Below are 13766 nucleotides of genomic sequence, written 5' to 3'. Positions count from 1 at the left end.
AAACCGAATATCTCGGAGAAAACCCACGCAGGTCACGGGGAGAACGTACAAACTCCGTACAGACAGCACCCGTAGTCGGGATGGAAACCCGGGTCTCCGGCGCTGCATTTGCTGTAAGGCGGCAACTCTACCTCTGCACCACCAGTGATGCTGCCTGACCCACTGAGTTGCTCAAGATTCCAGAATATAGATGTCCACCAGTAGAGGGCATAAGGAGAGTTTAGAGTTACAATGCACTGAGTCCATGCCAACCATTTAATACCCTTACACTAGTGTTATGTTATGTTATTCCACTTTCGCATCCAACACAATCGAGGTAATTTTCAGAAGCCAATTAACCTATAAAATCCCTCCCGTCTTTAGAGTGTGGGAGGAAACTGGAGCACCCAAAGGAAACCCACTCAGTCACGGGGAGAACGTACAAACTCCATACAGAGAGAATCCTTAGTCAGGATCAAACCCGGGTGCTGTCTGTACAGAATTTGCATGTATTCCCTGTGACCGTGTGGGTTTTTCCCCTGCTCCGGTTTCCTCCCACACTCCAAATGCGTGTGGGATTGTAGGTTAATTGTCTTCTATAAATTGTAAATTGTCGCTAGTGCTAGTCTCCGATTGTTGGTCGGAGTGGACTCAGTGGGCCTAAGGGCCAGTTTCCACACTGTATCACCGAAGTCTAAAGTGCAATGGTACAATGATGATTTTATCGTCAGATGTACGAAATGTGAAATTCTTATCTTACAAACAGTTCAGCAGAAGGGCGGCACAATGACGCAGCGGTGGAGTTGCTGCCTTACAGCACCAGAGACCCGGGTTCGATTCTGACTACGGGTGCCGTCTGTACGGAGTTTGTACATTCGCCCCGTGACCACGTGGGTCTTCTGCAGGTGGTTCAGTTTCCTCCCACACGCCAAAGATGTGCAGGTTTGAAGCATAATTGTCTTCTGTAAGTTGTAAATTGGCCCTGGTGTGTAGGATAGTGCAAGTGTACGGGGTGATCGCTGGTCTGTGCGGACATGTTAGGCCTAAGCACCTGTTTCCACGCTGCATCTCTAAGGTATATGTTTCAATGTTTAGTTTGCTTTAGTTTAGGGACACAGAACAGAAACAGGCCCTTCGGCCCACCGTGTCCGCGCCAACCAGCGATCCCCGTACACTAGCACTATCCTACACACGAGGGACAATTTACAATTTTATTGAAGCCATTAACTTACAAACCTGCACGTCTTTGGAGTGTGGGAGGAAACCGGAGCACCTGGAGAAATCCCATGTGGTCACAGGGAAAATGTAAAAACTCCTGTCCCTGATTAGCAAGTGAGCAGGAATAGTTTAATTTAGTTTAGAGATACGGTGCGGAAACAGGCACTTCGGCCCACCGGGTCCGCTCCGCCCAGCGATCCCCGCACATTAACACCATCCTACACCCACTGGGGACAATTTTTACATTTTCATTTACCAAACCAATTAACCTACAAACCTGTACGTCTTTGGAGTGTGGGAGGAAACCGAAGATCTCGGAGGAAACCCACGCAGGTCACGGGGAGAACGTACAAACTCCATACAGACAGCACCCGTAGTCGGGATCGAACACGGGTCTCCGGCGCTGCATTCTCAACCCGAAACGTCACCCATTCCTTCTCTCCCGAGATGCTGCCTGACCTGCTGAGTTACTCCAGCATTTTGTGAATAAATCGATTTGTACCAGCATCTGCAGTTATTTTCTTATACTGTAAGGCAGCAACTCTACCGCTGTGCCACGGTCTAATGAGTCCGCATGCAAGAGGCACTAAAGAGGACATGATCACCATGAATGGCGGTGCGTACAGGCTCGAAGGGCCGAATGTCCTCCTCCTGCACCTATTTTCTATGTTTCTATGACATGGCCTCGCCAACCATGGATTCCGTGCTGCAGGGATCTCAGTAGGTGCTTAGAGCTGTGGTACATACCCCACCCCAGCAGGCACCACCACCACATGTAGCCTCGGTCGTAGGAGAACGCGACCAGCAGCAGCAGGTTGAGGAACAGAGCCTCCACCAACAGCCAGAAGTAATTGGTCATCGAGGAGAAATAGCAGAACACCACTGCGACCTTACAGCCCACCTGAAAACACACACAGCGGTCAACGTGTTGCCGAATACATCAGCCCTCTCTCAAGAACGACACGCCATAATTGTGCGTCAAGCACAGGTGAAGCCAACAGTTAGGGACCTATTTTAGTGCTGGACAAATTAGGGGATATAGACAGTCCAGGAGAAGGTTGTTCAGCTAATGGCTTTGCCATGATCTTACTGATTGCAGTTGTACAAGACGTTGGTGAGGCCACATTTAGAGTATTATGTTAGACCATAGACACTAGGTGCAGTAGTAGGCCATTCGGCCCTTCGAGCTAGCACCACCATTCACTGTGATCATGGCTGATCATCCACAATCAGTACCCCGTTCCTGTCCTCTCCCCATACCCCCTGACTCCGCTATCATTAAGAGCTCTATCTAAACTCTCTCTTGAAAGCATCCAATTGGCCTCCATTGCCTTCTGAGGCAGAGAATTCCACAGATTTTCCTCATCTCCGTTCTAAATGGCCTACCCCTTATTCTTAAACAGTGGCCCCTGGTTCTGGACTCCCCCAACATTTTGAACATGCTCTGGGCACCATGTAATAGGAAAGATGTTGTCAAGCTGGAAAAGGTGCAAAGAAGATTTACGAGGATGTTGCCATAGCTCGAGAACATGAGCTCTCGGGAGAGGTTGAGTATTCCATGGAGCGCAGGAGGATGAGGGGTGATCATATAGAGGTGTATAAATTCATGAGAGGAATAGATCGAGTAGATGCACAGAGTCTCTTGTCCAGAGTAGGGGAATCGAGGACCAGAGGACATAGGTTTAAGGTGAGGGGGGAAAGATGTAATAGGATCCTGAGGAGTAACCTTTTCACACAAAGGATGGTGGGTGAATGGAACAAGCTGTCAGAGGAGATGGTTGAATCAGGGACTATTACAAAGTTTAAGAAACAATGAGACATGTACATGAATATGAGAGGTTTAGAGGGATATGGGCCAAACGCAGGCAGGTGGGATTAGCGTAGTTGGGACATATTGGCCGGTATGGGCACGTTAGGCCGAAGGGCCTTCCACTCTGTAAGACTGTATGACTCTAAGACTACTGAAGGGCAGGATAGGCTTTATGAGTCGAATGGCCTGTTCATTCAATGATCCAATGGATCAATGATACTTTATTGTCACATGTACGTAGGTACAGTGAGTGATCTGCTTTGTTTTTTCATACAACCCGGTAAAGTCATACAACAGACCTCACCAAAGCAGTACACAAGTGTTTGCAACATTTTGGCGCTGACAAAGTTACAAAAGCTCATTGAATGGTCATATCTAATGCCTGCCGCCGTATGTGGATGCCAACTGTCCCGTATTAGCCGGGACATCCCGTAATTTGGGCTAAATTTGTTTGTCCCATACGGGACCGCCCTTGTCCCGTGTTAGGCCTGGGAGCTGCTGCAGGCCCGGATACTGTAGGCCCAGACACTGTAAGCCTGGGGGCCGCTGCAGGCCCGGACACTGTAAGCTCGGACACTGTAGGCTAACAGAGTGTGTTCGGGGAGCGGGGTCGAGTGCATTTGCCTAACGGAGGTTGCGTAGCAACCCGCCTCCCTGCCCGGGCGGCCACCGTTGGTGGAGCGGGAGCACGTGGCCGCTGGCTGGGTGAGGTCACGTGGGGTGCGGGGCAGTGACGTCACATTTTGTCCCTTATTTGGGAGTTAGAAAGTTGGCAACCCTCGTGGCAGCAAACCCCCACCCTACCAATTCCCCCTTCGTTCTCAGCAGCTCCCCTCCTCCCTCTCCGGTCCCCTTTTATCATCGACTCATAGAGTCACACAGCACGGAAGCAGACTCATCGGCCCATCTTGCCCATGCTCACCAAGGTACCCCATCTACTCTAGTCCCACCTGCCCGCGTTTGGCCTCCAGTCCGTGTCTTTCAAATGTCCTCCAGAGATGCTACTGTCCTGCAAACTTACTCCGGCACTTTGTGTCTTTTATTGACTCTAGAAATTGGGACATTTTGTTACAGTTGTACAAGAGGTCGGTATTGTGTTCAGTTTTGTTCACCCTGCTACAAGAAGGATGTCATTAAGCTGGAAAGGTGCAAAGAATGTTTACGAGGATGTTACCAGGACTAGAGTGCCTGATCTAGAGGGAAAGATTAGGCTTGCTAGGACTTTATTATTAGCTTGCCTAATTCCAGTAGTTGTAGTTCCTGGTATCTACTACTATTTCTGCGTTTCCACTTTAAAACCAAGCCAATTATGCAGGATCAGGGTTTAGTTTAATTTAGTTTTGTTTATTATTGTCACGTGAGGTGTAGATGGAGTCAATGGAAGGGAGGTTGGTTTGTGTGATGGTCTGGGCTGCTGGCCTTGCTGAGGCAGCGTGAGGTGTCGATGGAGTCAATGGAAGGGTGCAGTGTAAAGCTTTATGGTGCGTGCTATCCAGTCAGCGGAAAGACTGTACATGATTACAATGAAGCTGCCCACAGTGTACAGTGCAGGACAAAGGGAATAACTCTTAATGTAAGATAAAGTCCAGTAAAGTCCGATTCAAGACAGTACGAGGATCTCCAATCAGGTAGACGGTAGCTCAGGCCCACTCTCTAGTTGGTGATAGGATGGTTCAGTTGCCTGATAACAGCTGGGAGGAAACTGTCCCTGAATCTGGATATAAGAAGCTAAAACAGCTTCTGGATGTTAGGCTTGAAGCAGAGCATACAGTATATTGTTCTACAGAGCGTCAATGGAGAGTAGTGAATGTGGCCCAGGATGTTCCAGAGAGTTGTGTGCACAGCCTAGTCCATCACACAAACCAACCTCCCTTCCATTGACTCCATCTACACCTCACGCTGCCTCAGCAAGGCCAGCAGCATAATCAAGGACCAGTCTCACCCCCGGTCACTCCCTCTTCTTCCCTCTCCCATCAGGCAAGAGGTACAGAAGTACAAAAACACGACAAAAAAAGCTTTAAAAGCTGTACCTCGGTTTGTGTGACAATAAACTACACTGAACAACCTCCAGATGCAGGGACAGTTTCCTCCCAGCTGTTATCAGGCAACTGAACCATCCTATCACCAACTAGAGAGCGGTCCTGAGCTACTATCTACCTCATTGGAGACCCTCGGGCTATCTTTAATTGGACGTTTACTGGACTTTATCTTGCACAAAACATTATTATCTTTATCCTGTATCTGTACACTGTGGACGGCTTGATTGTAATCATCTATAGTCTTTCTGCTGACTGGATAGCTCGCAACAAGAAAGCTTTTCACTGTACCTCGGTATGAGTTAGCCGGAGGAGGTAGTTGAGGCAGGTACCATCGCAACATTTAAGAAACATTTAGATAGGTAGATGGTTCGGATGGGTTTAGGGGGATATGGGGCAGGCAGGTGCGGCTGGTGTAGATGGGACATGTTGGTCGGCATGGGAAAGTTGGGCCGAATGGCTGTATGACTCTCTGACTCTCTCTGAATCTATGACATGACAATAACAAACTAAAAGGTCTGGACCCGAAACGTCACCCATTCTTTTTCTCCAGAGATGCTGCCTGTCCCACTGAGTTACTCCAGCATTTTGTGTCGACCTTCTTAGACTCAACTAAAACTAAACTAAACTCTATGTGGCGCAGAGTAGCCCCCCACCCCCACTATTGACAGCATTGATGTCGCGCTGCCTGGGTAAAGCGGGCAGCGTGAGCGACAGCGCGGTACCGTGGAGAGGGCACAGTGGTCAGTGTCGGCGTTGCCGAAGAGTACAGCATCCTTGATCATCACGGCCAAACTCCGGAGGATGAAAGAGAAGAACAGATGGATGTGGATGTAATTCCGATTGCAGTGTAGGTTCCTGGAAAAGGAGAACGGGAAACCTTCTTAATATCTGGACTGGTACATTGATAGTTAAGGTTTAGAGGAATATGGACCGAAATGCAGGCAGGTGCGACTAGCATTGATGGGACTTTGTGGTCAGCATTGGAAAGTTGGGCTGAAGGACCTGTTTCCATGCTATGACTATGACTCTAACTGATTTTTGTTCATAAGTGATAGGAGCTGAATTAGGCCATTCGGCCCATAGAGTCTACTCCTCCAGTCAATCATGCCTGATCTGGCAACTGCACCATCCTAGCACAACTAGGGAGCAGTCCTGAACAATCTACCTCATTGGGGACACTCGGAAGATCTTTGATCGGACTTTACTGACTGTATCTTGCGCTAAACGTTATTCCCTTTCTCATGTATCTGTATACTGTGGATGGTTGGATTGTAATCATGTATTGTCTTTCCGCTGACTGGTTAGCACACAACAAAAGCTTTTCACTGTACCTCGGTACACGCAACTGGTCAGGCAGCATAATCTTTGACACCCTTAAGGGCCTGTCCCAGTTACACGATTTTTAAGGCGACTGCCGGCGACTGTCAAAGTCGTAGCAGATCGCCGAAATATTCTTTTACCCCACGACAATGACCACGATAATTCCAAGTCAGCTCGATACAAGTTACTTTTTTTGTGAAACTAGCACCTGGCTAAGAGATTACACCATCTTCGGAAACATTGCGAAATTCCCACGCTTACCTGACCGTCAAACTGTCGCCTCCAATCTACCTGTCAAATGTCCTGACGGTAAATAAATTGGTTAAACAAAACTACCTTCTGGTATTTTCAAATGCCTTTACTTAATTTAATATTACGTGCTTCTAAATGCATCGGCGACAACCTAGCAAACCTGGGGACAGCGTGCGACAGACAACGCCCGCAATAAGCTACGATACCTGGCGACAAGCCAGCTATCTCCGAGAAATTTCTATCTGGAAAATGTTTCCACTACATGCCGAGATCCGCTACAATTCTCACGATCATGTCCGTGACACCCCAGCAAACGTTCGGCGACAGCCTAGTCACCGGCAGTCGCCTTAAAATCGCCCAAGTGGGACAGGGCCTTTACTAATCAAGAATCTTTCAATCTCTGCTATGAAAATACCCATTGATTTTACCTCCACAGCCATCTGTGGCAATTAATTCCACAGATTCACTACCCTATGACTAAAGAAATTTCTCCTCATGTTCTATCTAAAGGTACATCCTTTTACTCTGAGGCTATGCCCTCTGGTCCTAGACTCTCCCACTAGTGTAAACATTCTCCCCACATCCACTCTATCCAGGAATGGATGCTGGGCAGGGCAGGTCACAAAGATATTGTCCTGTTTGTACGAAATGTTCTCTCGGCATCCATTCCTTTTGTTATTAAGTCATTGCAGCTTAACTCATCCTTAAAAGAGGCTTAAGTAAAAGCAGTCAATGCTGGAAACACTCAGCAGATCAGGCAGCATCTGTGGAGAAAGAAGCCTTTCCTCAGAATAATTTCTCGTTGCTTCTGACAATGGATCTTCGACCTACAACAGATGGAATATTATGATGGTAGAGCTGGTGCCGCCTCACATGACCCCGAGACCCAGGTTCAATCCTGACCTCAGGTGCTACATTTTAAATGTTGTTATATTACCTGCCGTAACTGCCTCCTCTGGCAGCTTGTTGCATACACCCACCACTCTGATTGTGAAAAAGCTGCCCCTCAGATTCCTAATAAATCTTTCCCCTCTCATTTTAAACCTATGTCCCCAGGTACTTGATATCCCTAGCCTTGGTTAAAAGATTGTGCATTTACCCGATCTATTTAACTTGGCATCATGTTCGGCACAGACATTGTGGGCCAAAGTGTTCATTCCTGTGCTGTACTGCGGGTGACATGGTGGTGCAGAGGTCGAGTTGCTGCTTCACTGCAGCAGAGACCCGGTTTGAACCTGACTACGGGTGCTGTCTGTACGGAGGTTGTACATTTTTCCTGCGACCGCGTGGGTTTTCTCCGGGTGCTCCAGTTTCCTCCGACATCTCAAAGATGTACAGGTTTGTAGGTTAATTGGTTTTGGTGAGTTGTAAAATTGTCCCTAGTGTGTAGTATAAGAAAATAACTGTAGATGCTGGTACAAATCGAAGGTATTTATTCACAAAGTGCTGGAGTAACTCAGCAGGTCGGACAGCATCTCGGGAGAGAAGTGTGTAGGATAGTTTTAGCGTCAGGGGTAATCGCTGGTCGGCATGGACCTGGTGGCCAAAACAACCTGTTTCCGCACTGTATATTTAAAATCTACTGTTTTAGTTTTAGTTTTAGAGATACATCCTGGAAACAGGCCCTTCGGCCCACTGAGTCCGTGCTGACCAGCAATCACCCCGTACACTACCACTATCCTACACACCAGGTACAATTTACAGAGACCTAATTAACCTACAAACCTCCACGTCTTTGGATTGTGGGAGGAAACTGGAGCTCCCGGAGAAAACCCACGCGGTCACAGGGAGAACATACAAACTCTGAACAGACAGCGCCCAAGGTCAGGGTTGAACAGGTTTAGTTTAATTTAGAGATAGAGCGCGGAAACAGGCCCTTTCGGCCCACTGAATCCATGCGGACCAGCGATCCCCGCACCTTAACACTATCCCACACCCACTAGGGACATTTTTTCTTACATTTACCAAGCCAATTAACCTACATACCTGTCCGTCTTTGGAGTGTGGGAGGAAACCGAAGATCTCGGGGAAAACCCACGCAGGTCACGGGGAGAACGTACAAACTCCATACAGACAGCACCCGTAATTGGGAGTGAACCCGGGTCTCCGGCGCTGCATTCACTGTAAGGCAGCAACTCTACCGCTGCGCCACTGTGCCACACTGTTCTATGTTGGCTGTACCTACCGGAAGATCAGCAAAATGACCACAGCAAAGGAGAGCACAATGAGTGAGAGACTGTAACCCACAGTGTAGATTATTTGTATTGTACTGAAGTACGAGACCTGCAAGGAGAGAAGTATGTTCAGTCTTGTATACCGGTTGCCACAAAACAACAGTACACATAAGTCACTAAGTCATCAAACTTCAGACTATTGTGTATCACTCAATCTAATCGCTGCATCATCAATAGTTCCACCTTCAGTTGTCAGACTCCGCAGCTCTGGAATTCTGTACGTATTTTTTTAGTTTAGTTTAAATTTACTTTAGTTTAGAGATACAGTGCGGAAACAGGCCCTTTCGGCCCACTGGATCCGCGCCGACCAGCGATCCCCGCACCTTAACACTATCCCACACCCATTGGGGACATTTTTTCTTACATTTACCAATCCAATTAACCTACATACCTGTACGTCTTTGGAGTGTGGAAGGAAACTGAAGATCTCGGAAAAAACCCACGCAAGTCACGGGGAGAACATGCAAACTCCGTACAGACAGCACCCGTAGTCGGGATGGAACCCGGGTCTCTGGCGCTGCATTCGCTATAAGGCAGCAACTCTACCGCTGAGCCACCATTTAATTAGAGAGCAGACACAAGACACAAGTAACTAAAGATGCTTATTCACAAAATGCTGGAGTAACTCAGCAGGTCAGGCAGCATCTCTGGAGAGAAGGAATGGGTGACGTTTCGGATCGAGACCCTTCTTCAGACTGATGTTGGGGGGCGGGACAAAGGAAGGATATAGGTGGAGACAGGAAGTTAGTGGGAGAACTGGGAAGGAGGAGGGGAAGAGAGGGACAGAGGAACTTTCTAAAGTTGGAGATGTCATGCTCATACCGCTGGGCTGTAAGCTGCCCAGGTGAAATATGAGGTGCTAGAGCAGCGGATACAATAGATGAGGTTGGAGGAGGTGCAGGTGAACCTCTGTCTGGGAAAGACTGTTTGGGTCCTTGGATGGAGCGGAGGGGGGAGGTAAAGGGACAGGTGTTGCATCTCCTGCGGTTGTTGGGGAAAGTGTCCGGGGATGGGGTGGTTTGGGTAGGAAGGGACGAGTGGACCAGGGAGTTACGGAGGGAACGGTCTCTGCGGAACGCAGAAAGGGGAGGGGATGGGAAGATGTGGCCAGTAGTGGGGTCCCGTTGTAGGTGACGGAAATGTTGGAGGATGATTTGTTGGATACGCTGGCTGGTGGGGTGGAAGGTGAGAACGAGGGGGATTCTGTTCTTGTTATGAATGGGGGGAGGGGGAGCAAGAGCGGAGCTGCGGGATGTAGAAGAGACCTCTTAGTGTAGTGAGAGCCTCATCTATAATGGAAGAGGGGAAGCCCCGTTTCCTGAAGAATTTTGTGCATCAGTCTGAAGAAGGGTCTCGACCCGAAACGTCACCCATTCCTTCTCTCCTGAAATGCTGCCTGACCTGCTGAGTTACTCCAGCATTTTGTGAATAAATACCTTCGATTTGTACCAGCATCTGCAGTTATTTTCTTACACTAACTAAAGATGCTGCTATACATTAAAAATTAAAATATTGGAGTAACTCAGCGGGTCTGGCAGCATCTCTGGACAAGGATGTAATATTGATTTCTCTAATTTCAAGTAACCCTTGTATTTCATCTTTTTCATAGAATCATAGAGTGATACAGTGTGGAAACAGGCCCTTCGGCCCAACTTGCCCACACCGGCCAACAATGTCCCAGCTACACTAGTCACACCTGCCTGCGCTTGGTCCATATCCCTCCAAACCTGTCTTATCCATGTACCTGTCTAACTGTTTCTTAATCGTTGGGATAGTCCCATCCTCAACTACCTCCTCTGGCAGTAAACTGTTGAGACTAAAGGCAGATAAATCCCCAGGGCCTGATGGTTTGCATCCCTGAGTACTCATGGAGGTGGCCCTAGAAATCATGGTCATTTTCTAATGTTCTCTCGACTCTGGATCAGTTCCTGTGGACTGGAGGGTAGCCAATGTAACCCCACTTTTTAAGAAAGGAGAGAGAGAGAAAATGGGGATTTATAAACCAGTTAGCCTTACATCGGTAGTGGGGAAGATGCTTGAGTCGATTATTAAAGTTGTAATAGCAGCACATTTGGAAAGCAGTGACAGGATCGCTCTAAGTCAGCAAGGATTTATAAAAGGGAAATCATGCTTGACTAATCTTCTCGAACATTTTGAGGATGTAACAAGAAGAATGGATCAGGCAGAGCCAGTGGATGTGATGTATCTGGCTGTCAAAAAGCCTTTGACAAGGTCCCACACAAGAGATTAGTGTGCAAAATTAGAGCACATGGTATTGGGGGTCGGGTATTAAAAACATAGAAACATAGAAAATAGTTGCAGAAGGAGGCCATTTGGCCCCGAGCCAGCACTGCCATTCATTGTGATCATGGTTGATCATCCACAATCAGTAACCCGTGCCTGCCTTCTCCCCATATCCCTTGATTCCACTAGCCCCTAGAGCTCTATCTAACTCTCTCTTAAATTCATCCAGTGATTTGGCCTCCACTGCCATCTGTGGCAGAAAATTCCACAAATTCACAACTCTCTGGGTGATAAAATTCCTTCTCACCTCGGTTTTAAATGGCCTCCCCTTTATTCTGAGACTGTGGCCCCTGGTTGTGGGCTCGTCCAACATTGGGAACATTTTTCCTGCATCTAGCTTATCCAGTCCTTTTATAATTTTATATGTCTCTATAAGATCCCCTCTCATCCTTCTAAACTCCAGTGAATACAAGCCTAGTCTTTTCAATCTTTCCTCATATGACAGTCCCGCCACCTCAGCGATCAATCTTGTGAACCTACGCTGCACTACCTCAATTACAAGGATGTCCTTCCTCAAATTAGGAGACCAAAACTGACATAATACTCCAGATGTGGTCTTACCAGGGCCCTATACAACTGCAGAAGAACCTCTTTACTCCGATACTGAAATCCTCTCATTATGAAGGCCAACATGCCATTAGCTTTCTTCACTGCCTGCTGTACCTGCACGCCAACTTTCAGTGACTGGTGTACAAGGACACCCTGGTCTTGCTGCACCTCCCCCTTACCTAGCCTGACACGATTGAGATAATAATCTGCCTCCTTGTTTTTGCCGCCAAAGTGGATAACCTCACATTTATCTATATTATACTGCATCTGCCATGCATCTGCCCACTCACTCAACCTGTCCAGGTCACCCTGCAACCTCCTAACATCCTCTTCACAGTTCATACTGCCAGCCAGCTTTGTGGCATCTGCAAACTTGCCAGTGTTACTTCTAATTCCCTCATCCAAATCATTAATATATGTGGTGAATAATTGTGGTCCCAACACCGAGCCTTGCGGCACTCCACTCGCCACTGCCTGCCATTCTGAAAAGAACCCGTTTACTCCTACTCTTTGATTCTTGTCTGCCAACCAATTCTCTCTCCATGTCAACATTCTACCCCATTTACCATGTGCTCTAATTTTGCACTGTGGTCTAAGAATCTAAGTCCCTGCCCCCTGCACCAGCTCCTCTCCCTGTTCCTGCTCTCGCCAGCATAAGGAACTGGAAGCAAACTGGAGATGACCACCATGGAGGTCCTGCTTTTCAGCATTTTTCCGAGCTCTCTAAAGTCACGCTGCAGAATATCTATCCCCTTCTTTCCGACGTCGTTTGTGCCGACATGCACTACCACGTCCGGCTGTTCACCTTCGCCCTTGGGGATTTTGGGCACTCTGTCCCTGACATCCTGGATCCTGGCACCAGGGAGGCAGCACACCATCCTCGAATCCCATCTGTTGCCACAGAAACCCCTGTCCCTACCGCTCACAATGGAGTCTCCTACTCCCACGGCGCTGCCTGATGTCGACCTCTTTGGCTTTGGCTCAACAGCACGTTTTGCTTTGCAAACCTGTCTGCCGCTCAGTGTGGCATTCAATATGATCATGGCTGATTGTCTAGAATTAGTACCCCATTCCTGCTTTTCCCCCATATCCCTAAGAGCTAAATCTAACTCTCTCTTGAAAACATCCAGTGAATTGGCCTCCACAGCTTTCTGTGGCAGAGAATTTCCACAGATTCACAACTCTCTGGCTGAAAATGTTTTTCCTCATCTCAGTCCTAAATGGTCTATCCCTTATTCTTAAACTGTGACTCCTGGTTCTGGACTCCCCCAACATCGGGAACATTTTTCCAGCATCTAGCCTGTCCAATCCCTTAAGAATTTTAGAATATTTCTATAAGATCTCCTCTCATTCTTCTAAATTCCAGTGAGTACAAACCCAGTCGACAATCCCGGGAATTAACCTGGTGAACCTACGCTGCACTCCCTCAATAGCAAGGATGTCCTTCCTCAAATTAGGAGACTAAAACTGTGCACAATACTCCAGGTGTGGTCTCACCAGGGCCCTGTACAACTGCAGTTGTACAACTCCTTGCTCCCAAACTCAAATCCTCTCGCATTGAAGGCCAACATGCCATTAGTTTTCTTCACTGCCTGCTGTACCTGCACGCTTACTTTCAGTGATTGATGTACAAGGACACCCTGGTCTTGCTGCAACTCTCCCTTTTCCTCATCTGACGCCATTCAGATAATAATCTGCCTTCCTGTTCTTGCCACCAAAGTGGATAACCTCACATTTATCCACATTATACTGCATCTGCCATGCATCTGCCCGCGCACCCAACCTATCCAAGTTACCCTGCTTCCTCATAGCATCCTCATCGCAGCTCACACTGCCACCCAGCTTTGTGCCATCCGCAAACTTGGAGATGTTACATTTAATTCCCTCGTCTAAATCATTAATACATATTGTAAATAATTGGGGTCCCAGCACTGAGCCTTGCGGCACCCCACTAGTCACTGCCTGCCATTCTGAAAAGGACCCGTTAATTCCTACTCTTTGATTCCTGACTGCCAACCAGTCCTCTATCTATGTCAATACCATATTCCACTGCCAACCAGT

At 47.8% G+C, this 13766-nt stretch overlaps 1 protein-coding gene across 1 annotated transcript in view; it reads right to left on the bottom strand.

Moving 5' to 3' along the window:
- ghrhrl (growth hormone releasing hormone receptor, like) overlaps positions 1 to 13766 on the bottom strand; it is a 51157-nt gene that overhangs the window by 22645 nt on the left and 14746 nt on the right. The window contains exons 5-7 of the mRNA XM_078424254.1: positions 8804 to 8901; positions 5769 to 5901; positions 1945 to 2098 (exon numbers count right to left, since the gene is read on the bottom strand). Coding sequence (XP_078280380.1) covers positions 1945 to 2098; positions 5769 to 5901; positions 8804 to 8901 — 385 coding nt within the window. The remainder of the gene's footprint in view (positions 1 to 1944; positions 2099 to 5768; positions 5902 to 8803; positions 8902 to 13766) is intronic.

Source organism: Rhinoraja longicauda, chromosome 2 (assembly GCF_053455715.1).
Source record: "Rhinoraja longicauda isolate Sanriku21f chromosome 2, sRhiLon1.1, whole genome shotgun sequence".
NCBI classification, from domain to species: Eukaryota; Metazoa; Chordata; class Chondrichthyes; order Rajiformes; family Arhynchobatidae; genus Rhinoraja; species Rhinoraja longicauda.
The sequence above is the reverse complement of the archived record's forward strand: the minus strand, read 5'-3'. Positions and strand labels throughout refer to the sequence as shown.